Source organism: Corvus moneduloides, chromosome 6 (assembly GCF_009650955.1).
Source record: "Corvus moneduloides isolate bCorMon1 chromosome 6, bCorMon1.pri, whole genome shotgun sequence".
Classification (NCBI taxonomy): Eukaryota; Metazoa; Chordata; class Aves; order Passeriformes; family Corvidae; genus Corvus; species Corvus moneduloides.
In genome coordinates, this window is record NC_045481.1 from 53,404,750 (window position 1) to 53,428,696 (window position 23,947).

The window sequence follows — 23,947 nt, forward strand, 5'->3', positions numbered from 1 at the left end:
TCCTCTGGTTTGGGGGGGTGCTGGGAGGGTTGGGGGGGTGTTTCCCATCCCAAGCAGTTTTAGCTGGAATGGAGCCAGCAGTGGCGTGCGGTGGGGCAGGCGGCCAAAGGTCAGGGGCAGGCGGCCAAGGGGCAGGGCAGGAAGCTGACAGCCGTGCTGTTAGCTGTGAAGAGGGAAGCTGTGGTTGAAAGCCCCAGCGCAAACATCCCGCACCACACCTGTGGGACCATGGAGACTGGAACTGCCTTTCCGCAGCTCCCTGAGAGTGAGGCCAGGAGAGCCCCCGAGGGTGGTGGTGGGAATGGGAGTGTGGATGGTGATGCCACAAGGTGAGACTGTGGAGGGACAGAGAGGTGGCAGGAGGGGTGGGGATGGCATCCCTCTAACGCCACTGCACCCACAGCAGGAACCCCTTTGCGGGGCTGGTGAGCCACCTGCGGGCAGCCTGGCTCTCCGGGAAGACTCGGCCCATGGAATACCGCATAGCCCAGCTGGAGGCTCTGGGACACTTCCTGGATGACAAGAAGCAGCACATCCTGGAAGCCACTGCCTGTGACTTGGGCAAGGTGAGAGGGGACAGGAACGGGAGGACTGAGGGGCTCCCATCGCCCAGCTGGGGGTGCTTTCTCCTCCTCTCATTGGATTCTCCAGTCCTGCCTGGGCTCTGTCACAGGCTCACAGCCTCTGGATTTGGGAGACTGAGGTGAAGCATGTCCCAGTCACTGTTGTCCAGAGCCCATCCCTGCTCTGCCATGGGCAGAGGGGGCTGTGGGGAGTCCCTTGACATCAATAGCCATTCTCACACCCACCAGCCTCAGTTTCCCTCTTCTCTGGGCAGGTTAATCCCTGATTTCTGTCCCTGCTCCCTGCCCTGAACTTCCCACCCGATGTCACCCCCTTCCCTCCCTCAGGGCTCACCCAGGATGCAGCTCTCTGAGCCTGGATCCCCTGGCTCTGCAGACAGAGCTTTAACACCACGCAGAGCTCATTGTCTCCTCCACCCTAGTCTCTTTGGACACCCTCCCCATTCTTCCTGTTGTCCGGATGAATGGGATCTGCATAATTATTCCTATTTTGAAGCATTCAGTGCTTAAAAACCTCATGCTGCAGACACAGGGGGTGCTCAACACCTTTGGGGATTCAAATCCAGCATGGGATGTAGAGAGCTCCAGAACCCAAATCCTGGGCAAAACACTATGGAGTGTTGGGATAAGAGCTGCAGGACATGCCAAGGTGACGTGTTGGGTCCTTGGTGTCCGCAGGCACCCTTTGAAGCTGAATTATCTGAGATCCTCCTGTGCAAGAATGAGCTCCATGAGACCCTGAACAACCTGTCCCACTGGATGAAGGATGAGCAAGTGGACAGGACTCTGGTGAGAGGGAAGAGGAAAGAGAGGATAGGAGGCAGAGCTGGGTAGGATGGTGGTGCAGGGCGGGACCTGACATGGTGAGTGTCCCGCAGGCGATGCAGCTGGACTCTGCCTTCATCCGCAAGGACCCCTACGGGGTGGTGCTCATCATAGCACCATGGAACTACCCCATCCAGCTCTTCCTGGTGCCCCTCATTGGGGCCATTGCTGCTGGTGAGCACAACTTTCCAGTCCCTTGGCTTAGAGGATCCCAGCAGTACTGAGCACTGGCAAGGGCACCTCATCCCCAGAAGGGCTGGCTGTCACCATGTCACAGCTCCAACATCCTGTCTGTCTTCGCCCAGGGAACTGCGCCATCATCAAACCCTCAGAGGTATCCAAGAAGACAGAGAGACTCGTGGCAGAAGTGCTGCCCAGCTACCTGGACAAGGTGGGACACTCTCTCCATCCCTGTGGCATGGCTGGGGCACCCCTGCACACACAGAGCTGTGCTCTGTGCCTGCCTCACACACCATCTCAGGTTCCATGTGCTGCCCAGCTTCCTTCCTCCACGTCCAGCTAGTGTCCCAGCCTCCTGGGATGCTGTTGGTGGGGACAGATGGTGACAGGAGGGGACCTTTCTCATTTCCTTGCAGGACTGCTTTGCTGTGGTGACCGGTGGTGTGCCGGAGACCACCAGGCTGCTGGAGAACAAGTTCGACTACATCTTTTTCACTGGTACGTCCCGTGGGACAGAACAGGGCCCTGCCTGGATTTTGTGTGAGGAGGAAGAGGGGTTCCCTCCAGACACCCCTGCTAAGAAGGCAGGGATTGGGTTGGGGATGTGGTGCCAGGATCTGCTGGAGGATCTGGGATGTATGTCTGAGGTCTGGCACCAGACCCAGTGCCACATCCCAGAGCCGTGCGATGGCTGGTGGGATCCCCACCTCAATCCATGTTTTCCCTGCTCACAGGCAGCCCCCCGGTGGGGCGGATCGTGATGACGGCCGCTGCCAAGCACCTGACGCCGGTGACGCTGGAACTGGGGGGCAAGAACCCCTGCTACGTGTCCGACACCTGCAACGTGGCCAATGTGGCACGGCGTGTGGTCTGGGGCCGCTTCTTCAACGCAGGGCAGACCTGCATCGCTCCTGACTACGTGCTCTGCACCATGGAGATGCAGGAGAAGCTGCTCCCAGCCCTGCGCAAGGCCATTGATGATTTCTATGGCCCCAACCCCCGAGAATCGCCGGATTTTGGCCGCATTGTGAGTGACAAGCAGTTCCAGCGGGTGCAAAGGCTCCTGGGCAGTGGGCGCGTGGCCATCGGGGGACAGACGGATGAGGCAGAGCGCTACATCGGTGAGGCTTGGGGGTCACTCACATCTTCATCCCTGCATGCAGCACATTTCGGGTCTGGAGAAGATTATGATGGGAACTGGGTGCTTGGCCAGGTGTCCTTTTGTAGAGGAGGAGTGTCCTGGGGGGACAATCAAGGTGTCATCTCCGACCTCTGTGCCCGGCTGATACTGTTGGGTTTCTTCTCTGCAGCTCCCACTGTGCTGGCAGATGTGCAGCCCTCGGATCCCATCATGCAGGAGGAGATCTTCGGGCCCATCCTGCCCATCGTCATCATTGCCAACATGGATGAAGCCATCAACTTCATCAACAGCCGGGAGCGGCCCTTGGCTGTCTACGCCTTCTCCTCCAATGACAAGGTAGAGCCAAGCCAGGACTACACATGCCCTGTGCTCCTTGGCAGCTGTATCCAGCCATGTTTGTGCTCCAAGTGTTTCCCTTACAGCACATCACCCTAGTCAGGGAGCATGGATTGCATTTAGAAGTACAGGAATGGGGTGGGAGACCCATGTCCCACCTTCTTTATGTCCCTCCCAGGTGGTGAACCAGGTCCTGGCGCGGACGAGCAGTGGTGGCTTCTGTGGCAACGACACCCTGATGCACGTGACTCTGACCTCGCTGCCCTTCGGAGGCATTGGTAGGTCCAAAATCCCCAATCCTGGCCATTGGGAGCCAGGTGTGATCCCACCCATGGTCAGGAAGGGTCTCGGGGGGAACTCTCAGCTCCAGAGGGCTCAGTAGTCCATAGGGAAATTCTCCTCCAGAAGCCCTTTGCTTCACCTTGGGCTCTTGGGTTTTGCTGGACACCTATGGAGCACCCTGAGGTTCCTTTTCTCCATATTTCCCATCCCAAGCTCTGTGTTCCCTGGGTCCATGGAAATGTCTTGCTTAAACATAGGGAATCAGGGCTTGAAGCAATCTGGTCTAGTGGAAGGTGTCCCTGCCCATGGCAAGGGGGTGGAACTGGATAATCTTTAAGGTCCTTTCCAACCCAAACCATTCTGGGATTCCATGATGGAGACACCCACTTTTGATGGGATGATCTCCACTACCAGCTCCTGTTTTCCTCTCTTCCCACTCAACTGGCCAGGAGCCATCAGTGACCTCCCTTTCTCCTGGGGCTGCTGATGTGCGAGGTACTGAACCCAACCCATCACCCCAACCAAGGCTGGCATTTTATCAGGAACACTGACTGGCTCAGGCTGACTCATGGAATTTTATCCCATCTGTTATCAAATGATGTGTGGATTTCCTTATTTTTTGCCACCCTGCCTGGCTTTCCTGTGCTTGTTCCTGGCCAGCCAGCTTCCACCTCCCAACACTCATCCTTGGTGCTGGGTCCCACCTCATCAAAGGCACCTTGGTCATTGTGCCTCTCCACTCCCAGAGTCTTGCCTGCAGCAGGGCTGGATCCAGCATGGATGGGATGTTTTGGAGGTAGGGAAGCTCATCTGAAGCTCATCTGGTGGCAGCAACTTGCTGCTGCCATCACCTCATCAGTAACACCCCTCCAGTTGCTAAATATGTTATCTGAAATGGTGAAATCCACTGATGAGAGGGTTTTTGGGAATCTTTCCACCTCCCAGCCTAATCTTAACAGTCTAAACATCCACTTGGGTGTGCACTAGGTCACCTCCATAGTCCTCTTTGGGTCATGTTCCTGGGAAGCTCATCCATGGCTTGAAAAGCAGCTGGATGAAGTTGTGGTGCCACTTTTACAGAGCTGGGAGCTTAATTTTGGGTTCTTTGACCCAAAGGATGGCCAGATCCAGCCACCCACCAGGGTCCTGTGCTGTGTATTCCAGGGAACAGTGGCCTGGGAATGCACCACGGGAAGTTCAGCTTCGACACCTTCTCCCACCGCCGCGGGTGTCTGAAGCGCGGGATGGGCCGGGAGCCCCTCAATGGCCCGCGCTACCCCCCGTACAGCCAGCAGAAATTTGGGGTCATCCGGGCCACGTCCAAGGTGACATGTAAGAATGACTGTACCCTGCTCTGAGGGTCCCCACATCCCACTCAGAGTCTCCCCACTCAGCACATCTCCTGCTGCTGGTCCTGATGCCCAGGTGCAATGAAAGATGCTTCCCCACATCTGTGTGGTTCCCTTTCACCTCCCTGCTCACCCCAAAAGTCCCAAGACCCCCACATGTCCCTCCATCCCAGTCCCATATGCCCCTTTTCTGGCTCTTTGGAGTTCTATTTCCAGTGGTTCTACCACAACAGAGGGGTCTCCTGTGTCCCCCTCATTGCATACTCTGCCTTGAGAAGGTCCACAGCAACTCCCTGATCACAAATCCTTGAGCTGGGATGATCCCAGTTTTCTTCACCCCATGATCTCAGTGTCCTTTGCCCTATGTTCCCAATTTCTCCTACTCCATGATCCCAAGTTTTCTTTGCCCCATGGTATCAGTGTCCGTTGCCCTATGTTCCCATTTATCCTGCCCATGAGCCCAGTTTCCTTCACCCCATGCTGCTCCATTTTGAGGGGCTGGTTGTGCCCATTCCTGCTAGGCTGTGGCTTGTCATGGCTGAATCCCATAGGGATCCCCCCAGGTGGGACAGATGGAGAGAACTGGACAAAGGAATTGAAATAAAGACAGTTTTATAGAGAAAGGGAAACATCGAGTCCACCATCAGTAAATTTGCAGATGACATCAAGCTGGGAGCATGTGCCGATCTGTGTTGGAGGGTAGGAGGGCTCTGCAGAGGGATCTGGACAGGCTGGATAGATGGGCCAAGTCCAACAGCATGAGGTTTAACAAGTCCAAATGCTGAGTCCTGCACTTTGGCCACAACAACCCCCAGCAATGCTATAGGCTGGGGACAGGGTGGCTGGACAGTGCCCAGGCAGAAAGGGACCTGGGGGTACTGGTTGACAGCCAACTGAACATGAGCCAGCAGTGTGCCCAGGTGGCCAAGAAGGCCAAGGGCACCTGGCCTGTATCAGGAAGTGTGGCCAGCAGGACCAGGGAAGTCATTCTTCCCCTATACTCGGCCCTGGTGAGGCTGCACCTTCAGTGCTGTGTCCAGTTCTGGGCCCCTCAGTTCAGGAAAGAGGTTGAGATGCTTGAACATGTCCAGAGGAGGGCAACAAGGCTGGTGATGGGCTTGGAACACAAGCCCTATGAGGAACAGCTGAGGATGCTGGGGTCATTTAGCCTGGAAAAAAGGAGGCTCGGTGGTGACCTTATCACTCTCTCCAACTTCCTGAAAGGTGGTTGTGGCCAGGTTGGGGTTGGTCTCTTCTCCCAGGCAACAACTGACAGAACGAGAGGACAAAGTCTTAAGCTGTGCCAAGGGAAATTTAGGTTAGACGTCAGAAAAAAATTCTTCACTGAAAAAGTATTGCGTGCTGGAATCGTCTGCCTAGGGAGGTGGTGGAGTCACCGTGCCTGAACGTGTTTAAAAAAAGACTGGATGTGTCACTCGGTGCCGTGGTTTAGTTGATGAGGAGGTGTTAGGTCATAGGTTAGACCTGATGTCACCTCCCGGTGGAAGGTGTCCCCCAAAGGTCTTTTCCAACCTAGTTCATTCTGTGATTCTGTGACACCCCCGTGCCCGCCTCCAGGGACTGTGCTGGGGCTGGAGGCTCGGGGCTCACACTGAGCCCGCCAGAGGCGGTGCTGGGCTTTGTAGTGAATCCAAGTGTCTGGGCCGCTCCAGCTTCGAGAACTTCCGGCACCCGCGGCCCGAGCTGCTCCAGGAACCGGACGGAAAGCTCCGGGGGCTCGGGAAGCCCTGAAAGAGGGGGAGGTTCTGCGCCGCCACCGTGACCGCGCCCCGCCGCCATAAACACGCGCTTCCGCCCGCCCTTCGGCCACGCCCCTCCCCTGCCTAACCAATCGCCGCGCAGCACGGCCGCGCTCCGCCCAATCAACGACGCCGTCCCCCCTTCCTTCCCGCCCTCCCGCCCATTGCGGGACTCCCACCAATGAGAAACGCGTCCGCCGTCACTCGCCCCGCCCACGACGCGCCGCCGTGCGCGCATGCGCAGTGCCCACGGGGGCGGCCAGGGGTCAGGACGCCGGAGGGCCCTTGGGGCAGGTGAGGCGGAAAGGGGGGGCCCGAGGGAGCTTGGGGGGCCCAGGGGGCGGCCCGGGGCTGTGGTCACCCCTGGTGGCGTCTGGTGGCCTCCCAGATCCCGCTGGGGGCAGAGGAGTCGGCCCGGACACTGCGCTACCCTCCGCGCCTCCCCCTCCCCGAAGGGGATACACGCAGGGTGAGCGGGGACTTTGGGGGTGACAGGAAGGGTCAGTCCAGCCGGGGGCTCAGGTGGGTGCTGGGCGGCGGGGAGGGGGCTTGGGGACGGGGATGGGGGGACACGTGGGTGCCTTGGCAGGGGCAGGACATCAGGGCCCCTCGGGGGGTACAGCTGGATCCTTAGGGGTGGGAAGGGACAGGATATCTGAGTGCCCCTGGAGGTGGGGCGCGGGGCAGCAGGATGCCCAGGTCCGTCGGGAGAACAGCTGGATCCCTTCTAGGGGGTAGACAAAAATCCTGGGTCCCTTGGGGGATACACTTGGGTCCCTTAAGAGGGGGCTGCAAGGGGGGACAGGATACCTGGGTCCCTAGAGAGGGGTTGCCAAGGGAATCAGGATGCCTGGGTCCCTTGGGGGAAGCACTTGGGGTCCCTTGTGGGATGTTGAGACAGGGGTGCCTGGGAGTCTGTGTCTCTTTCAGTGGAGGGGTGGGGATCAGGCTGCCAGTGTCCCCCATGGGAAGTGGGGGGGCCCCTGGCTGCCCCAGTTCCTTACTGGTAGTTGCTGAGATTCCCTCTGCACCCCAGGACCGGCCATGGCAGCGCTGCGACTGCTGTACCGGGCTGCCCGCGCAGGTGAGGCCGTCTGGGAACCCCCAAACCCCCTGAACCCCCCAACCCCATCTTGGCCCCGCTGACCCTTCTGTCCCTCTCCAGGCCCCCCGGCCCCGCTGGGCTCCCTGCGCCCGCTCAGCACCAGCACCCCCAGGGACTGTTACAGTGAGTATGGCCATGCCACCCCTGTGGGGGCTCAGCTCCCACCCCAGGGCTCTGTGGGGTGGGCACAGCTCCCCTCTTCCCACAGAGTACGTCAACATCCGGGAGCCGGCCATGGACATGCGATCCATCACCGACCGTGCCGCCCAGACCCTGCTCTGGACCGAGCTTGTCCGAGGTGAGGCCTCGCTCACCCTCCTCATTTGTGGGGTGACCCCCCCTCCCAAATAGGCCGTAACCCCTCTTTCTCGGTCCCAGGCCTGGCCATGACCCTGAGCTACCTTTTCCGTGAGCCGGCCACCATCAATTACCCGTTTGAGAAGGGCCCGCTGAGCCCGCGGTTCCGCGGGGAGCACGCGCTGCGCCGGTACCCGTCTGGGGAGGAGCGCTGCATCGCCTGCAAGCTCTGCGAGGCCGTGTGCCCGGCACAGGTGAGCCTTCCTCCCCCTCCTCCTCATCCTCCTCACCCGGGGCTCCAGCCGTGACTGTGTCCCCGTGCCAGGCCATCACCATCGAGGCTGAGCCCCGCGCCGACGGCAGCCGCCGCACCACCCGCTACGACATTGACATGACCAAGTGCATCTACTGCGGGTTCTGCCAGGAGGCTTGTCCTGTGGATGCCATCGTGGAGGTGAGTGGGGCTTGAGGGGGCTGCAGGGACCCCCTTTCCCCGCCATGGTGACCTGAAGGGTGACCCCATCCCACCCTGGCAGGGCCCCAATTTTGAGTTCTCGACGGAGACGCACGAGGAGCTGCTCTACAACAAGGAGAAGCTGCTCAACAACGGCGACAAGTGGGAAGCCGAGATTGCGGCCAACATCCAGGCTGATTACCTGTACCGGTGACAGCCCCTGCGCAGCTGCCTGCCCCCCAAATAAAGTGTTTGGGGGTTCACCCCCCCTGTTGGCACTGTGGGTGCCAGCCCCTTCCCATGACTGTGTCTTTTCCTTTCCAGCACTGGGGTCAGATCCCCCGACCCTTGGGGGAACCCACCCCTGGGTGTGTGGTTGTGTTTTGGGGAGGCGGATGGGGGTCCTGGGGCTGCTGGCACCAACGTTGGAGTAGGGAGTGGTTTGTGGGGAAAGGTGTGGGAGGTGGAGGGAGGGCAGGCAGGAATGGAGGGCCAGTGCTGGGGGGATTTAGGAAATCTCGGAGGGGCATTTCCAGCTTCTGAGGGCAGGCAGGAATGGAGGGCCAGTGCTGGGGGGATTTAGGAAATCTCGGAGGGGCATTTCCAGCTTCTGAGGGCAGCCAGGGTGGGAGGGACCTGGTGATCCTGGCAAGGGGGTTCACAGTGGTACTGGTGTGAGGGTCCCAGTGATGCCTGTGTGGGGATCCAGGTGATCCCAGCAGAGGTCTCGATGGTACCAGTGGGGGAGCCTCTGGTGGTATTGGTATGGGTGTCGCAGTGGTGCTGGTGTGGGGATCCTGGTGGTACTGGTGTGTGGGTGCCAGTATGGGGTGCCTGCCGAATCTGGCAGGGGTCTCACAGTGGTACCAGTATGGAGGTCCTGGTGATCCTGGCAGGGATCTTGCAGTGATATCCGTATGGGCGTCCCAGTGGTCCCAGCAGGGAGATCCCGGTGCTACCAATTGTTAGGACCTGCCCCCCGAAGGTGAGAGTAATGCAGGGGCGGATTAGAGTAAAACGACTCTTAATGATCGGTGTTTGTAAGTATGTCCGTGTAGGGTTTATTTTAGAACAATTGGGTTGCAATGGAAAGCAGGTATGCAGCCGTTTTGGTCATAACTATCTACAGTCATATAGCAATATGAAAGCATGGAAGTGTTACTTGAAAAATGTGTAAGGGAAAAGAGAAAAAAAGAGCGAAAAGATAAGGGTAATCACCGCTGGCAGATCTTGTGACTTGATTGCTGCAATTTAGTTGTCCCTTGGTCGAAGTAATGGTCTTGATCTGTCGGCGGTGGGGGAAGAAGCCCACAAAACACAAAGTCCGATGGGTTAAAACGCGATCAGGCTCGGGGAAACGCCCAGGTTTCAGTCCTCCGGTGAAAGGCATCAGAAATTAGTCTGGGAGCGCTTTCGGGGGTCTTTCACGCTCGATGGTCCCTTCTCAGCTGCCTCTCACGGTAGCGCAGTTCAGCTGGTTGTGCCGGAGGGGAAGTATTAGAATTGAGCGAGTTGTGCAAGGGAGGGCCATTAGCGTCACAAGAACGACCATCGCGCCTTGCAGGATGCAGGCAGTGATAGTTCACCCCCTTTGTTTCATGCACATTGGGCAGTAGCACCCCAAACCTCTTCTCTCCAGGGATGGCAACCTGCCCCCAGCAAAGCACCCTGGCTCCTGCACAAACGGGCGATTGTTTTGAGTAATTAATTACTCGCTAGCAGTCCGGGTTCACACCAGAGTGGGGGTCCTGCTGATACTGGCGGGCGGTTTCCCGGCTCCGCTCGGCTCCGGGAAGTGTCTCCCATTTCCATCCTCCTGGGGGGGATGTTGCGGGGGTCCTGTCTCCGCGGGGCCGCTCCCCACGCGGTGCGGGGTGCGGTATGTCCCTGGGAACGGGGTTCCCGGGGGACGGCGGGGCCGGGCCGCTCGGTCCCTCCCCGGGGCCGGGCTCTTCCTGGGGAAGAGGAAGTGCTGGATCCCGGCCCCGCTCCGCGGCGGGGGGGGGGGGGGGCAGCACGAGCGGGTGGGTCCGGAGCGGGTCCGGCCCGGGGGGGCGGCCGGGGCGGTCCCGGGGCGGGGATTGCGCTGGCCCTGACTCACAGGCAGCTGAATGGGGCGGGGGGTGGACGGGGAAGAGGGGTTTCGAAAGTACTTTGCCAGCCCGGTGCTGGGCACAGCCGCGTGTGACCGAGCGGGCCGGTTTCCTACGGTCACAGCCCGGGGACACCCCGGTTCCGTCGCCGCAGCCGCCGAGACCCCTGGGCGACCTCTGCCCTGCTGTCCCGCTTTCCAGCCCTTACCCCCCTTTCTCTCAGTTCCTCATTCGCATCCCACCCCGTTCCCTCCTATTTCATTCTATCCCATCCGTCCCCAGGCGCGTGCCCTGACGCCTTCGCACACCGGGCCGGACTGGGGGTCTCTGGGGGGCCATGGGGTCCCTGTTCCGCAGCGAGGAGGTTTGCCTGGCCCAGCTCTTCCTCCAGTCGGCTTCTGCCTACAGCTGCATCAGCGAGCTGGGCGAGCGGGGGCTGCTGGAGTTCAGAGACGTAAGTAGGGGTTGGGGGGGCGTTTTGGGGTGTCTGGGATGCAGGGGGTCCGGCTGTGTGGGCCTGGGTGCACTGGATTTGGGGAGGGTGGTTTGGTCTGGTCGGGTTTGAGCTGGGTGTTTTAGGGTGCCCCGGGAACAGGGAAGTTGGTCAGGGTGGGTTTGGTGCCTGGGCTGCCTGTTTCCCCGGGCTGCTGAACCCCCCAATCCAATGTGGGGCCATGCCTTGACTGTACCCCCGCAGCTGAACCCCAAAGTGAGCCCCTTCCAGCGGCGCTTCGTGGGCGAGGTGCGGCGCTGCGAGGAGATGGAGAAAACCTTCAGTGAGTGCCGGGGGGCCGTGGGGCTGACTTCGGGGGGCTTCTCAGGGGGATGCCACCCTCGGTCCCTCAGTCTGACCGTGTCCCCCCTTCAGCCTTCCTGCAGCAGGAGCTGCGGAGCGCGGGGCGGGTGCCGGGGCCGTGTCCCGAGAGCCCGCGGGCGCCGGCGGCGCGGGAAGCGCTGCGGGTGCAGGAGCAGTCGGAGCAGCTGGCGCAGGAGCTGCGGGAGGTCAGCCGGAACCGCGCGTCCCTGCGCGGCCGCCTGCGGGACCTGCGCCAGTACCTGCACGTGCTGCGCGAGGGACAGCGCTTCACCAGCCTGCCGGTGGGTCCGGGGGTCCCCGCCGACCTGGGGGTGCTGCTTTGGGCCTCAGTTTCCCCCAGGCTCATCCCTCTGCTCCGCATCGCCGCAGGCCTCCCTGGGCTCCCCGCCGCGGCCACGGGCGCTCTCGGAGCGTGAGCCCATCCTCGACCCCTCCCTGCACCAGCACCTCGAACGCAAAATCAAGTGAGAGGGGGAAGGGTGTGGGGCGAGGGGTGGAGAGGGGCTCTGGGCCAGTGGTGTGGCAGTAGGGCAGCTGGGAAGCTGTGGGATAAGGCTTGGAGATGACCTGTGGCGCAGTGGTGCAGCCATGGAGTGGTTTGCCTATCCCAACCCTCCTGCCGTGTCTCCGCAGCTTCGTGGCCGGCGTCATCCACCCGTGGCGAGTGACCGCCTTCGAGCGGCTGCTGTGGCGTGCCTGCCGTGGGTACCTGGTGGCCTCCTTCGTGGAGATGCCCGAGCCCATGGAGGACCCGGCCTCGGTGAGGCAGCACCTGGGGGGAGCTGGCACAGCTGTGGGGGCCGGGATATCGGAATGACACAGACTGTGCTGTCCCCAGGGCGAGAGCATCACCTGGGTCATCTTCCTCATCTCCTACTGGGGCGAGCAGATCGGGCAGAAGATCCACAAGATCTCGGACTGGTGAGTGTGCGCCCACAGGGAGGTTTATTTAGTAACACCCACTCTGGACCCCACTGCAGGGCCGGGCTGGGGAGCCCTGACACGGCAATATCCCTCTGTCCCAGCTTCCACTGCCAGGTGTATCCGTACCCGGAGAGCGAGGCCAGCAGGACAGACACCATTACCGGGCTGCACAGCCAGATCCAGGACCTCAGTGTGGTGAGCTGGGCATCATGAAGGGATGTGGGGGCCATGCTGGGTCTGCCATCTCTGACACAGGTGCCCACAGGTGCTGGAGGAGACAGAGCAGTACCTGGCACAGGTGCTGGACAAGGTGGCGCTGGCGCTGCCCACCTGGCGCGTGCAGGTGCAGAAGATGAAGGCCATCTACCTCGTCCTCAACCAATGCAGCTTCGATGTCACCGAGAAGTGCCTCATCGCCGAGGTCTGGTGCCCCGTGCGGGACCTCACCCAAGTGCAGGATGCCCTGCGCCAGGGATCTGTGAGTGGCTCTGTGTCCTCGTCCTGGGCATGCTTGGTGTCCCCATGTCCTTGCACCAGGGGTTGTTCGGTATATCCATGTCCTTGTTCTGGGGTTGCTCAGTGTCCTCGTGTCAAGAGTTGCTCTGTGTTCCCATGTCCTCGTGCCTGGGTTTCTTGGTGTCCCATGTCTTCATGTCAAGGGTTTCTCGGTGTCCCCATGTCCTCGTGCCAGGGGTTGTTCTGTGTCTCCATGTCCTTGTTGTGGGGTTGCTCAGTGTCCCCCTGTCCTCGTGCCAGAGGTCGTTTGGTGTCCCTATGTCACCTCATCATGGTGGGGCATGTGCCGGGCTGGGGGTGGGTGCCAGGATCAGGCTCCAGGTGCTGGGTAGGGGGTGCTGGGGGCTGGTGCCAGGAAGGGGGGTGTTGTGGGGTGGGTGCCAGGATCAGGTTCCGGGCGCTGTTCCCGCAGTACCAGAGCGGCTCCAGTGTGGAGTGCTTCGTGCAGCGCATCCCCACCTCGGAGAGCCCCCCCACCCTCATCCGCACCAACAAGTTCACTGCCGGCTTCCAGAGCATTGTGGATGCCTACGGGGTGGCCAGTTACCAGGAGGTGAACCCCGGTAAGGCCCCCGGCACCCCCTGAGGCCCAGGGCTGGGAGGGGACACCTTGTGTAATGCAGTCCGTGTGTCCCACAGCACCCTACGCCATCATCACCTTCCCCTTCATCTTCGCCATCATGTTCGGGGATGTGGGGCACGGGCTGCTCATGTTCCTCTTCGCGCTCTGGATGGTGCTGTACGAGGACAGCCCCCGCCTGCGGCAGGGCACCAACGAGGTGGGAGCAGGATGGAGCAGGATGGAAGGGTGGGACGCGGTTGGAGACATGGGATGGGGTTGGGGGCATGGAGGGGGGGTTGGAGGTGTGGGACATGGTTGGGGATGTGGGATGGGGTTGGATGATACAGGGTGCATGCGGCTGGTGGCTCAGGACAGGGACAATATGGATCAGGGCTGGTGGTGTGGGAGGGAAATGGCGTGGGGCAGGGGAGGTGGTGAGGGACATGGGAGCTGTGTTTGCCCCCCCAGATCTGGCTGATGTTCTTTGAGGGGCGCTATCTCATCCTGCTCATGGGTGCTTTCTCCATCTACACCGGCTTCATCTACAACGAGTGCTTCAGCAAAGCCACCGCCATCTTCCCCTCTGCCTGGAGTGTGGCCACCATGGCCAACCGCTCCTCCTGGAGGTGTGGTCTCACCCCTGTGCCCCCTGCCCGGGTCCCCATCTCCCTGCTGGCACTGACATCCCTCGTTCTGCCCCCAGCTCTGCATACCTCGCCACCCACCCCTCTCTCACCCTGGACCCCAATGTCACCGGTGTCTTCCGAGGGCCGTATCCATTCGGGATCGACCCAGTGAGTGTCCCATGGGGATGACAACGAGGTGGGACCCTTTTTGGGGTCGTGCAGAGTCTCACCCACCTTGTTCATGACAGATCTGGAGCTTGGCCACCAACCACCTCAACTTCCTCAACTCCTTCAAGATGAAGATGTCTGTGGTGCTGGGCATCGTGCACATGGGCTTCGGCATCGTGTTGGGGGTCTTCAACCATGTGTGAGTCCTTGGGCTGTGCCCACGGGCTCTGGTCATGCCAAGGGGACCGGGATTGGACTCACCTGGGTGGGATGGAGGTGGCAGCTGGGGTCTTGTATCCCTACACCTTGATGGGAGCCAAGGACATGCGAGGGTGAGGAGGGACAGGCTGAGCATGGCCGATGTCCTCCCACCCAGGCACTTCCAGCAGCGGCACCGGCTGGTCCTGGAGTTCCTCCCGGAGATGATTTTCCTCCTGGCGCTTTTTGGCTACCTGGTCTTCCTCATCTTCTACAAGTGGATCAAGTTCAGTGCTGCTGACTCCCTGGTGGCCCCCAGCATCCTCATCCACTTCATCGACATGTTCCTCTTCACCTCCAATGCCGAGAACCTCCCACTCTACCCAGGGCAGGTACCACCCCACACCCTGGCAGGCACCTACTCCCCACCCTGGCTGGGAGAGCGGGTGTCTGGAATGGGGCTCTTCTCAGATCAGGCAGGCCCCAAAGCTCTGTCCCTGTGCCGCAGGTGCCGGTGCAGATGGTGCTGGTGGTGCTGGCGCTGGCGTCGGTGCCCGTCCTGCTCCTGGGGACGCCGCTGTACCAGTGGTGCCAGCAGCGCGCCCCGAGGACGGTAAGGCTGGGGGCCATGGGGGGCTCCATGGGGGTCATGGGGAGGTCTCACCGCTGGTGCTGTTGCGGTGCAGCCGGTGTCCATGGGGGAGCAGGAGCCGCTGCTAGAGGGGCAGGAGGCCGGGAACTCCGTCAATGCCACCAAGGAGGACGTGGAGAGCGGGGGGCACAGCCCTGATGCCAAGGTGAGGGGCATCCAGGCAGGCTTGGGTGGAGGGATGGGGGTGTCTGTGCCCCTTGCTGATGTCCCGTGTCCCCTCCCTCTCTGCAGCACTTGGACTTCACTGAAATCTTCATGCACCAGGCAATCCACACCATCGAGTACTGCCTGGGCTGTGTCTCCAATACTGCGTCCTACCTGCGGCTCTGGGCGCTCAGCCTGGCGCACGCCCGTGAGTCCCCTTGGTTCCCCCTTGCCCCTCTCAGAGCCAGGGAGACCCTCACTCCCCTCTCCTGCCCATCTCCCTCCAATTCCCAGAGCTCTCGGAGGTCCTGTGGACCATGGTGATGCGGAACGGCTTCGTGCGGCTGAGCTACGTGGGCGGCGTGGTGCTGGTGCCCGTCTTCGCCTCCTTCGCTGTGCTGACTGTGGCCATCCTGCTGGTGATGGAGGGGCTCTCCGCCTTCCTCCATGCCCTGCGCCTGCACTGGTGAGCCCCCAAAGCTGATGGGTTACTGGTTGAGTCTGGGGGGCGTGACAGACCTCCCAGAGCACCCCTCACCCCCCTCTCCTTGCCAGGGTGGAGTTCCAGAATAAGTTCTACGTGGGTGCTGGGTACAAGCTGTGCCCTTTCGCCTTCGCCCCGGACACCTGGGAATAACCATGCCATGGAGATTACAGGGACTTGGAACGGTGGCTGCACCCCAAATTCCCCTCCCTGGATCCCTGGAGCCTCCTTGGCAGTGAATAAAGCCATCCCTGTGGCTCCCCCCAGCTCTGCGTTGCCATTGCGTGGGTAGGAGGTGCAGGGGGGGCTTGGGGGTGCCCCCAGTCACTGTTGGCCATAGCCGAAGGTGGGGGCCATGGCAGGGCCGTAAGTGCTGAGCGGGGGGAAGGCGGGCAGGGGGTAGGGCAGGGTGCGGGGTTTGGCCCCCACATAGACACCAGGGGGGCAGTTGAGGGGCTGGAAGGTGGGTGCAGGGAGCTCAGGGAAACTGGGGGGTGCTGCTGGTTGTTGGGGGGCAGCAGCCAGAGCCCCACGGCTGCGTGGAGCCCCTGCGGCGGGGAGAGGCAGCAGCAGGGGCTCGGCTCCCCCTGCAGCCCCCCTACCTTTCTCCTGCTTCTCGGGGTGAGGGGGCAGCGGTGTGGCCCGGGCATGGGGCATCGCACCCAGCAGGGACCCTGCTGGCGCCCCGCACCTGCAAGAGAGGTGGGGTGGGGGCTCAGGGCTCGACCTGCTCGCCCTGGTGTGGGGGCGGCGTCCGGGGGTGCCTTACCATGGCTCAGGGTCGCCATCCCGAAATCCCTTGGCGAAGGGGTTGCTGGCGATCTTCAGCTGGGTGATCTGCAGAGGGGAAGCAGGGTCAGGGAGTCCTGGGAGGGTGCCCCGGTGTCCCCCCAGCCGGCGCTCACCCGGTGGTTCTGGTAGGCCGTCACTGCCATGAACTGGGTCTCGGGGAAGCTGAAGGACTTGAAGTTCTGGTGGGCAAAGCGCTCGCTGTCACGCCGCGGGTCCACGAAGACGACGTGGAAGCGGGGCTGGTAGCGGTGCATGGAGTTGAGGATGATCTGGGGGCAGGAAAGAGGAGGTGGCAGGACCCCCCCGGGCAGGGGTGCACTGTATCCCCCCATCGCCCACCCTGCAGCAGGGTCCTCACGTGGCCATTGTCGTCCAGGAGGTTGTTGGTCAGCTTGAGCTTGTCGAAGGACACGATCTGCCGCATCCACTGGGCGCCCTTGGCCGGGGAGTCGGGGTGGAAGTGGACGCGGCCGGGAGCTGCCGGCTCGGCCCGGCCCGCCGCCAGCCAGGATGAGCTGTGGAAGGCGTATCTGCAGGGCGGGGAGGGGCTCAGCACCCCTGCATCCAGCCCCCTGCCCCCATCACCCTGTCCCCACCTGTATCTCTTGTCATCCAGTGGGATGAAATCCATGAGCAGGACATAGTCAGCCAACGGATCCAACCCCGACAGCTTCACCTGAAAGGTGGGGAACATCCTCCTGCACAGAGAGGGGTGTGGGAGGGGGGTGCCCCCTCCTGCCCTGGCAGCCCCCCGGGCCACTCTGGTACCCACCTGCCTGCCTTGGTGACGATCATCTCGGTGCCCAAGCGGTTGAACTCCTCCCAGAGGCTGCCCATCTCCAGCCGTGCTGTGGCGTGGCACACCCGCTGGTTCTTACCACTGGCCCCTGTCCCCTCGCCAGCCCACCCGAGGCCGGGGGTGCACAGAGACCCCTCGCCCGGGCCCCCCAGGAAGGCTGTGGAGGGTTGAAGGGGTGTCAGTCTGGAGGAGCAGACCCCGTGCATCACACCCTCCCTCCATGGAGATGGTGGCAGGATTGGGGTGTCCTGTCCCCCCACTACAGTGGGGTTTTATCTCCATCCCCACCACACCCCAAAATGCCACAGGACCCCACTGCTGGGTGCAGGAGGTGTTGTCGTGGGGGGGTTTTACCTGCCATGGGTGTGGTGGGAGTGCAGGAGGCGTCCGTGGCTCCATTCCCCGGCATGGTGGTAGTGGGACTCCACCGAAGCCCCCTTCCAGTGCAGCGCTGGCTCTGCAGTGTCCCCGCAGCCTGCCGGGGGTTTTATGCCCCAGCTCAGGGATGGAGAGGCGGGGGCTGGAGCCGAGGTGGTCCTTGGGGGCTGGAGCACAGCCCCCTTCCCCAGCCTGCCTTCCCGCCTTGACGCGGTGATGATGGACGGGAGGCGAGCGGTGGCACCGCTGGGACCACCACCAGTCCCCAAACAGGGCTTGGGATGCCCCGGGCTGGGGAGGAACATCTTTCTTGGGGTCTCCTTGTCCCATCATATCACAGATCTGAGCGGGGGGAGGTGGGGGCTCCCCCAGGCAAAACCCCTCTTGGTACACAGCCATCACCACCTGATATTGAAAACCACAGTGAGGTGTTGAGGCATCGGCAAACAGCCACTGCTCCGGCAGAGCCTCTGCGGCTCCGGAGGGAGGAACGAGCTGCCCCCTCCCCATAACCCCCCCCAAGGTGGGTCCAGTCTCTGCCCTGGTGCCTGGGACCCTCTGTTCCCCTGGTTGCAGTGACAGCGGGAGATGGATGGGGACAAGCGGGGGCTGTGGGGCTGAGGGCGATTTGCAGGAGGTGACCAACACCAGGGTGAGGCATTACAGGGGAAAAGCAGGGGGGTTACTCCAGAGCCCCCCAATCCCCTCCGAACTGCACCAGGGCCATGGACACTGTCTGATAGCACGCTATGGATTGTATTCTGGAGGGATGAGGGATGCTGAGGCTCTGGGAGAGGGTCTGGAGGACCAGGGGATGTCCTTGTGGGAATGCTGGTGGCTTTCTGTACCTGTTAGTGCCCCAGTGATGGTGGCACTGGCCTGAACTCCCTCCCTGCTCTGCACAGAGGTGGGCATTTTCTCCCAACTGGGACTCAGCCTTCCGTCCTGCCTTGAGTTCGGCACTCGAATCCTTCCTGTGTCCATCATAACACAGAGGGGACCCCATGTCCCTGGGCACTGTGGGGCTGCCAAGGGGGCAGCCTGGGCAGCTCCAGCATTTGGGACCAGGGCCAGGACTGACGTGAAGCAGGGAGGAACCACCTCCCCAGGCTCCCCCCGCATCCCCCGCACGTGTCCGTGCCCCGCGGAGCCGGCTCGGCCCCATCCATCTCCTGCTGTCAGCCAGGCTTGGCCGTGGGGCCGGTATCGAGCGCCAGATGAGGAGGTGTGAGAGAGGCAGAGCTGACAGCGGGCAGGAGGATGGAGGGGGCTCAGCCCCGAGCAGGATCGGACCTGCCAGGGCTCATCCACAGCTCCTGGACCTTCTGGGTGGAACTGGATGATCTTTAAGGTCCTCTCCAACCGGAGCCATTCCAGGATTCTCTGGCTGGTGTAGGTGACTGCAGGTGGGTCTCCTGAACCAATTTTGAAGCACATGGTACAAAATGGCTTTTCAAAATGAACTTTTTTGGTCCCAAATGGGACCCTTTGGGCAAATGGGAGCCAGAAAAAACTTCAAAAAAAGGAAAACAACGAGCCTTTGCCATGCAGAATAATCGCCCCAGACAGCAGGACAGGCTGGAGAGAGCTGTGGAGGTTGTGGTGGCCACTAAGATGCAGGAGAAGAGTGTCGGCAGACTGTCAGATGACTCCCTGCAATGAGTCTCTGACTCATCTGGAACGGGGAAGTAAAAGCTGCTTGGAGGGGTGGTGAGGGGAGAAGAGGAATTGACCCTGTTTCACAGGCAATAGCAAACAGCCGGCATGGCGGGGGGCAAGAGGGAAGTGAGAAGGGAGGAAACGGCAATACTCATTTCTCAACCAGAAATACACATATCTGTTAGGTCAGAGTGGGCAACTCGAGCAGCAGTTGGATCTTTATTTATTTTATTTATTAATTTTTAATTTTATCTTTATTTTTTCAAACCCAGATTGAGAAAAGAGGAAGCGAATTTTAGCAGGTCAAGTTATACTCTGGAAGTGTCCAAGGCCAGGTTCTCCAGAGCTTGGAGCACCCTGGTCTAGTAAAAGGTGTCCATGCCCACGGCAGGGGGTGGGACTGGATGTTCTTTAAGGTCCCTTCCAATCCAAACAATTCCAGGTTCTAGGATCCTCTCTAAGGAATGTGTAGTACGAAAGAAAGGTAATTGCAAAGGTAAAACAATAATTTCCTTAAATATGTCCAGTACTTAATGTTTTTTTCCCTCCCATATATAATAAATAAAAATACATTATATAAATATAATTATGTATAATTAAAAGGTAATGTAGAAATGGAGAAGAACTTTACAAATCTCTCAGACTCAAGTGTTTGACAAACCCCCTTGATTTTGTTTCACTCCTGCTGACACCATTGTGTACACGAGTGGCATCGCTCTGGCTCCGCAGGCATCCATTCCAATGTGCCATGGGGATCCCATCCCTAAAACCCCAGAGAGAAAACCCCCTCTGAATGGGCCCCAAGGCCTCTGGGGAAGGCTCATTCAGTTTTCAGGTGCTTCAGAGACCCTTTGGCAACTGCTCATGTGGGGAAGGTGTAAAACTTAAAATCTTCCAGCCACGTTAGAGGATGGAACAGGAAAAACTTCCTGGTTTCGGCAGGACCAATGGGGCTTGTGGACTTCATCTCAAGGACCTGTGAGTATCTTGATTCAAGCTGCCATTAACTAGGGAGTGGAACTTTAAGTGGTTTTGGGACAACTTTTTGCTGGATGGGGAGAGTCATAAATTGGATTAGGAGGGGGCAGTTTTCCCTTGAAGCTGCACGTGGATGAACTTGCAATCAGGAATGCTGGTCTCATTTTAATTGACCCAAATTGATTGGAAATCACTTCAATGGTGTCTGTTGTCAATTTAATGCAACACTAATTAACGTGGAAAATTAAGGCATGAGGTTATTTTATTTGTTATTGTATTTATTTGTCCCTAAATAAGAACCTCTCCCTCCTCCCCTGCAAAATGTCACCCCTTCCAGGGATGGGGCATCCACAACTTCTCTGGCCCTGGCAGAGGTGTCCAAGACCAGGCTGGGCAGGGATTGGAGCAGCCTGGGGTAGTGGAAGGTGTCCCTGCCCATGGCAGGGGGTTGGAACAAGACCAGCTTTAGGATCCCTCCCGACCTAACCCATTCCAGGATTCCATAATTCTGTGTGTTGTATTCAGACACACCTGGCTCGTTTGAGGCCTCCAAACCTCTTGATGTTGTCCAAACCTCCCACATCATCTCCTCTTGGGCATGTCTCTTTCCACCCAGGCGAGGTTGATTTTCCACCCCAGCTGCAGTTTTCTGATTATTCCTGATTCCAGGTTTCAGGGCTTGACTCATCCCAGGACTCATCCTCTCTCCTTGTGGGCTTTGAATGAGTCACCACAGGTTCCCCTGATGGAGACAACAATGTGTTTGGGGGCTTTGACTCATCTGATCTATTTTAAACATTTTTTAATGGAAAAATGTAATGGATTTCTCCACTTGCTTCTTGGTGATGAAGGGTGGCGGGGTGACACAGCCACATGGGAAATGTGAGATTTATTCAGAGCAGGCACGTTCTGGGCAAGGCTGAAGGGTCAATTTGAGCCTCAAGGGCTTAAATTCAGATCATAATCATCACCAGGAAGTGTAAAAATAATTTGTAGCAGGAGAGTTCCTGAAGGGTTTTCCCTTTATCCCAGTTTGCAGTTGGAACACTTCTCCAAATCATGGGGTGTCTCCCAATCCCCAAATCTCTATTTCCTATGTCAGTTCTTTTTAATTCCCTGTGATGCCAAGAGATTGGTTACATAATCCAAGAGATAAATTTGTAGATATATAATATGTTTTTCTAAGAAAATATGCTTTATATATATATAAATTCTATATAAATATTTTCTTTATATATTAAAATAAATTAATATATTAAAGTTTTAAATATATGTTTATTAATATATGAAATCATATTAAAATTATATATATATATATAAAATATGTATATAGAAGTAGGAAATCAATCCTCAAGTATCCATTTAACTTTCTGAAACTAATTGAGTTTATTTAACTAATTGTGCTTATTTATCAGTGCAGGTCTCCTCTTAAGGAGCTGCTTCCAATGTCACCAATTTCCAAACCATTCCAGGATTCTGTGTGACCCTGCATGGGTCTCATTTGGACGTGGCACATCCTCTTCTGGGCTACTGTGAGAATGTGGATCCGTCTTATTCTACCTGAGATATCACAGGATATGAAAATCTGCTTCAGCTGCACCTGGGAGGAAAGAGAAGCCAAAATCTTCCTCTAGGTATGTTTGCATTGGATATAGGGAAGAAATTCTTCCCTGGGAGGGTGCTGAGGCCCTGGCACAGGTTGCCCAGAGCAGCTGTGGCTGCCCCTGGATCCCTGGCAGTGTCCAAGGCCAGGATGGATGGGCTGATCTTGGTGAGTTAGAGAAGCTCCTCTACTGCCTTGCACAAGGATCTTATGGAATTTGAGTAAGAAAGCAGGTGCCACAATGGAGATCCATACCCCAGGAGGACAAGGAGGAGTATTCCACACGGAGCTCAGACCAAGCACCTGCCTCGCAGCAGGGATGAAATCTGATCCCTGCTTTTTAACTGAATTTATTTCCATTCTATCTCGGATCCTTCACGCCAAGCAAAGATGGTTTGTTGAGTCAAAAAAAGTGAGGCTGAACTTGGATGAATCAAGAAATCGAGGCCAGTTCTCTGAGGGGGGCAGATTTCCAGGTCTGGGCAGGTGGATGCTGCTCCTGGGGAGGACTCAGCCCCCAAACTGCTCGATTTTCATTATCTGTAACATCTCCAGCACTGTCCTGGCATCCCAGCTGCTGCTTCGCCTCCGGCATCTCCTCGTGGGTGATGAAAAGCAGCTCTAAATCCTCATTATAGCACCAGGAGACCAGACACATCGCTCCTGGGACATCTGAAACAGGATGTCGGGTTCTGGGATGAAACTCAGCCCTTCAGCTAAGGCTGATCCAATAATGATGATTTTTAGGTTTGGATCCGTTTGTCAGGAGCCTGCAGCGCTTACTTTTGGTTTACTCTCTGGTGTAACTCTGTCAAGCCATGATTAATGTTATCCAGGAGAAAAATCAATGTTTATTTATTCTATCTGTCACAGAGTGGGATTTTAGGAGCTGCTGATCTCTCCCTGGTGAGTGGCAAGACGGAGCCTGAATTTATCTTTTATCTCCAAACGAAGCATCACATCTAAAGCACAGTGAGGTGAGACAAAGCCCAGCTCCTGCTCCTAGCGCTTTCACCTAGAAAATCTCTTCCTGAGACATGGGGAACAGGTATTTTATTCCTCAAGTGCTCAGACTGGACCGGCAGCACTCAGAAGACGAGGAATACATTCATTTTCCCAGCAGTTACTGGGAAAATCGCGGACTTCCACGCACGAGCGGTTGGAGGAGCCCCAGGAAGAGACCTTGCGATGCGCTCGGGATCTCTCCCGCTGTTTCCCTCTTTAATTCCCCGCTGTTCCCAGGGCTGCGCTGGCGCCGCGCTGCTGCCGCCTGCGGGCGGAGCGCGGTACTGCAGCCCAGGTGCCCGCGCATGCGCAATCCCCACCCGCCTCTCGGGGGGCGGGGCCGCAGCCGAGGAGGGACGCGCGTGCGCAGTGAGCGGAATGAAGCTCCGGATCACGTGGTGCCTAAGGGCGCAGAGAACAATGCGCATGCGCAGTCCCGCCGTGGGTGGTGGGGGGGGCGCTGTTCCCCCCTTCTCTCTCAGTGCTGCCGCCCCGTGGGAGCGCCCGGCACTGCAGGCCCCGTCCCCAGGGAATGCCGAGGTGTCCCGTGCCTGTGGCGCTCGGCGGCACTGCCCTGACGTGGTGCAAAAAGAGCAGGGGGGAAGTTCTGGATTAGCGGGAGGATGTTTCTGGAATGGAATTTGGTGCAGGAGGGACCGTAATGCCCATCTAAACTCTTGCTTTCCCATTCTGCAGCAAAGAATGCATCCAAAACGGCCTCCTCGGCCTCATGGACGTTGCGAGTACTCTCCACAGTGCTGCCCGGGCTTGTCTGGGAATGGGAACGGCTGTTGGGAGCTCTGGCAGAGCACCTGGAGACCAGGTAAAATCAGAAATGTGATTGTTTTGGCTGCTGCTGAGTGTGCATTTCTTTTCAAGATGTTCCTCTGGTTGATCTGTGTCACGGTAGCTTCCTAGAGCTGGAGTCGAACTTGACTTGGAAGCTGCATTCCAAACTTTTGTCCACATTTATTTTCTCTCCCACATGGAGGCACCTAAAGAAGCAGAGGTGGGGTGTTCCCAACAAAAGAACATCCAAATTCATTGGTGGTAGAGGGCTTAAAATTAAAGTATGGCTGGAGGTGCCTTTAGGACACTTCCAATTCCTTCATATATGAAGTGTCCAAATCCTGACAAGCTTGTATGAACTCCAAAGCCTCTGCAAGTGTTTTACAGCCAGGGAGGGAGACAAGAGTCTGGAGTCTCTCCCCGAAATCTGGCTGCTGGCATAGGAAT

At 58.6% G+C, this 23,947-nt stretch overlaps 4 protein-coding genes across 9 annotated transcripts; 3 read left to right on the forward strand and 1 right to left on the reverse strand.

Moving 5' to 3' along the window:
• The first annotated feature begins 64 nt into the window (after positions 1 to 64).
• LOC116445655 (aldehyde dehydrogenase family 3 member B1-like) lies at positions 65 to 5,558 on the forward strand. Of its 3 annotated transcripts, none has more exons than XM_032112515.1 (11): positions 65 to 329; positions 404 to 566; positions 1,263 to 1,373; positions 1,463 to 1,583; positions 1,715 to 1,800; positions 2,006 to 2,087; positions 2,324 to 2,710; positions 2,900 to 3,066; positions 3,245 to 3,344; positions 4,009 to 4,144; positions 4,513 to 5,558. In XM_032112515.1, exons 1-11 carry the CDS (start codon positions 229 to 231, stop codon positions 4,682 to 4,684), a joined length of 1,626 nt encoding a protein of 541 aa, XP_031968406.1. In that variant the 5' UTR covers positions 65 to 228; the 3' UTR covers positions 4,685 to 5,558. The 3 variants fall into 3 exon arrangements, with proteins under 3 accessions (XP_031968406.1, XP_031968404.1, XP_031968405.1); XM_032112513.1 differs by having other exon boundaries at positions 97 to 329; positions 407 to 566; XM_032112514.1 differs by lacking the exon at positions 4,009 to 4,144 and having other exon boundaries at positions 100 to 329.
• Positions 5,559 to 6,673: 1,115 nt separating this feature from the next.
• Positions 6,674 to 8,614, forward strand: NDUFS8 (NADH:ubiquinone oxidoreductase core subunit S8). Of its 3 annotated transcripts, XM_032113113.1 has the most exons (8): positions 6,674 to 6,751; positions 6,846 to 6,926; positions 7,494 to 7,541; positions 7,623 to 7,685; positions 7,771 to 7,860; positions 7,941 to 8,113; positions 8,185 to 8,313; positions 8,396 to 8,614. In XM_032113113.1, the coding sequence occupies exons 1-8, from the start codon at positions 6,694 to 6,696 to the stop codon at positions 8,525 to 8,527; spliced, it is 774 nt and encodes a 257-aa protein (XP_031969004.1). In that variant the 5' UTR covers positions 6,674 to 6,693; the 3' UTR covers positions 8,528 to 8,614. The 3 variants fall into 3 exon arrangements, with proteins under 3 accessions (XP_031969004.1, XP_031969005.1, XP_031969006.1); XM_032113114.1 differs by lacking the exon at positions 6,846 to 6,926 and having other exon boundaries at positions 6,679 to 6,751; XM_032113115.1 differs by lacking the exon at positions 6,674 to 6,751 and having other exon boundaries at positions 6,772 to 6,979.
• A 1,674-nt stretch (positions 8,615 to 10,288) lies between these two features.
• Positions 10,289 to 15,763, forward strand: TCIRG1 (T cell immune regulator 1, ATPase H+ transporting V0 subunit a3). Of its 2 annotated transcripts, XM_032112864.1 has the most exons (20): positions 10,289 to 10,337; positions 10,689 to 10,860; positions 11,104 to 11,182; positions 11,275 to 11,504; positions 11,593 to 11,687; positions 11,857 to 11,983; positions 12,062 to 12,144; positions 12,249 to 12,342; positions 12,413 to 12,625; positions 13,076 to 13,226; positions 13,303 to 13,442; positions 13,694 to 13,851; positions 13,929 to 14,019; positions 14,100 to 14,218; positions 14,396 to 14,609; positions 14,726 to 14,830; positions 14,904 to 15,014; positions 15,101 to 15,221; positions 15,308 to 15,479; positions 15,569 to 15,763. In XM_032112864.1, the coding sequence occupies exons 2-20, from the start codon at positions 10,744 to 10,746 to the stop codon at positions 15,648 to 15,650; spliced, it is 2,502 nt and encodes an 833-aa protein (XP_031968755.1). In that variant the 5' UTR covers positions 10,289 to 10,337; positions 10,689 to 10,743; the 3' UTR covers positions 15,651 to 15,763. The 2 variants fall into 2 exon arrangements, with proteins under 2 accessions (XP_031968755.1, XP_031968754.1); XM_032112863.1 differs by lacking the exon at positions 10,289 to 10,337 and having other exon boundaries at positions 10,445 to 10,860.
• Positions 15,764 to 15,821: 58 nt separating this feature from the next.
• TBX10 (T-box transcription factor 10) lies at positions 15,822 to 17,497 on the reverse strand. The gene is made up of 7 exons (XM_032113186.1): positions 17,443 to 17,497; positions 17,062 to 17,245; positions 16,648 to 16,987; positions 16,403 to 16,558; positions 16,267 to 16,334; positions 16,100 to 16,188; positions 15,822 to 16,045 (listed from the first exon to the last, which is right to left on the reverse strand). The coding sequence occupies exons 1-7, from the start codon at positions 17,495 to 17,497 to the stop codon at positions 15,822 to 15,824; spliced, it is 1,116 nt and encodes a 371-aa protein (XP_031969077.1).
• Between the last annotated feature and the right edge of the window lie 6,450 nt (positions 17,498 to 23,947).

Bases quoted from the DNA above. Each gene is read 5' to 3' on its own strand.
- LOC116445655 (XM_032112515.1), top strand. From the start codon at position 229: ATGGAGACTGGAACTGCCTTTCCGCAGCTCCCTGAGAGTGAGGCCAGG. The intron at 1,584-1,714 runs GTGAGCACAACT...GTCTTCGCCCAG, and splicing joins CATTGGGGCCATTGCTGCTG to GGAACTGCGCCATCATCAAA. The intron at 3,345-4,008 runs GTAGGTCCAAAA...GTTCCTGGCCAG, and splicing joins GCTGCCCTTCGGAGGCATTG to CCAGCTTCCACCTCCCAACA.
- NDUFS8 (XM_032113113.1), top strand. From the start codon at position 6,694: ATGCGCAGTGCCCACGGGGGCGGCCAGGGGTCAGGACGCCGGAGGGCC. The intron at 7,861-7,940 runs GTGAGGCCTCGC...TCTCGGTCCCAG, and splicing joins CTGGACCGAGCTTGTCCGAG to GCCTGGCCATGACCCTGAGC. The intron at 8,314-8,395 runs GTGAGTGGGGCT...CCACCCTGGCAG, and splicing joins CTGTGGATGCCATCGTGGAG to GGCCCCAATTTTGAGTTCTC.
- TCIRG1 (XM_032112864.1), top strand. From the start codon at position 10,744: ATGGGGTCCCTGTTCCGCAGCGAGGAGGTTTGCCTGGCCCAGCTCTTC. The intron at 12,626-13,075 runs GTGAGTGGCTCT...CTGTTCCCGCAG, and splicing joins ATGCCCTGCGCCAGGGATCT to TACCAGAGCGGCTCCAGTGT. The intron at 14,610-14,725 runs GTACCACCCCAC...CCTGTGCCGCAG, and splicing joins TCCCACTCTACCCAGGGCAG to GTGCCGGTGCAGATGGTGCT.
- TBX10 (XM_032113186.1), bottom strand. From the start codon at position 17,497: ATGCCGGGGAATGGAGCCACGGACGCCTCCTGCACTCCCACCACACCC. The intron at 16,988-17,061 runs GTGGGTACCAGA...CTCTCTGTGCAG, and splicing joins ATCGTCACCAAGGCAGGCAG to GAGGATGTTCCCCACCTTTC. The intron at 16,559-16,647 runs GTGAGGACCCTG...TCCTGCCCCCAG, and splicing joins TCCTGGACGACAATGGCCAC to ATCATCCTCAACTCCATGCA.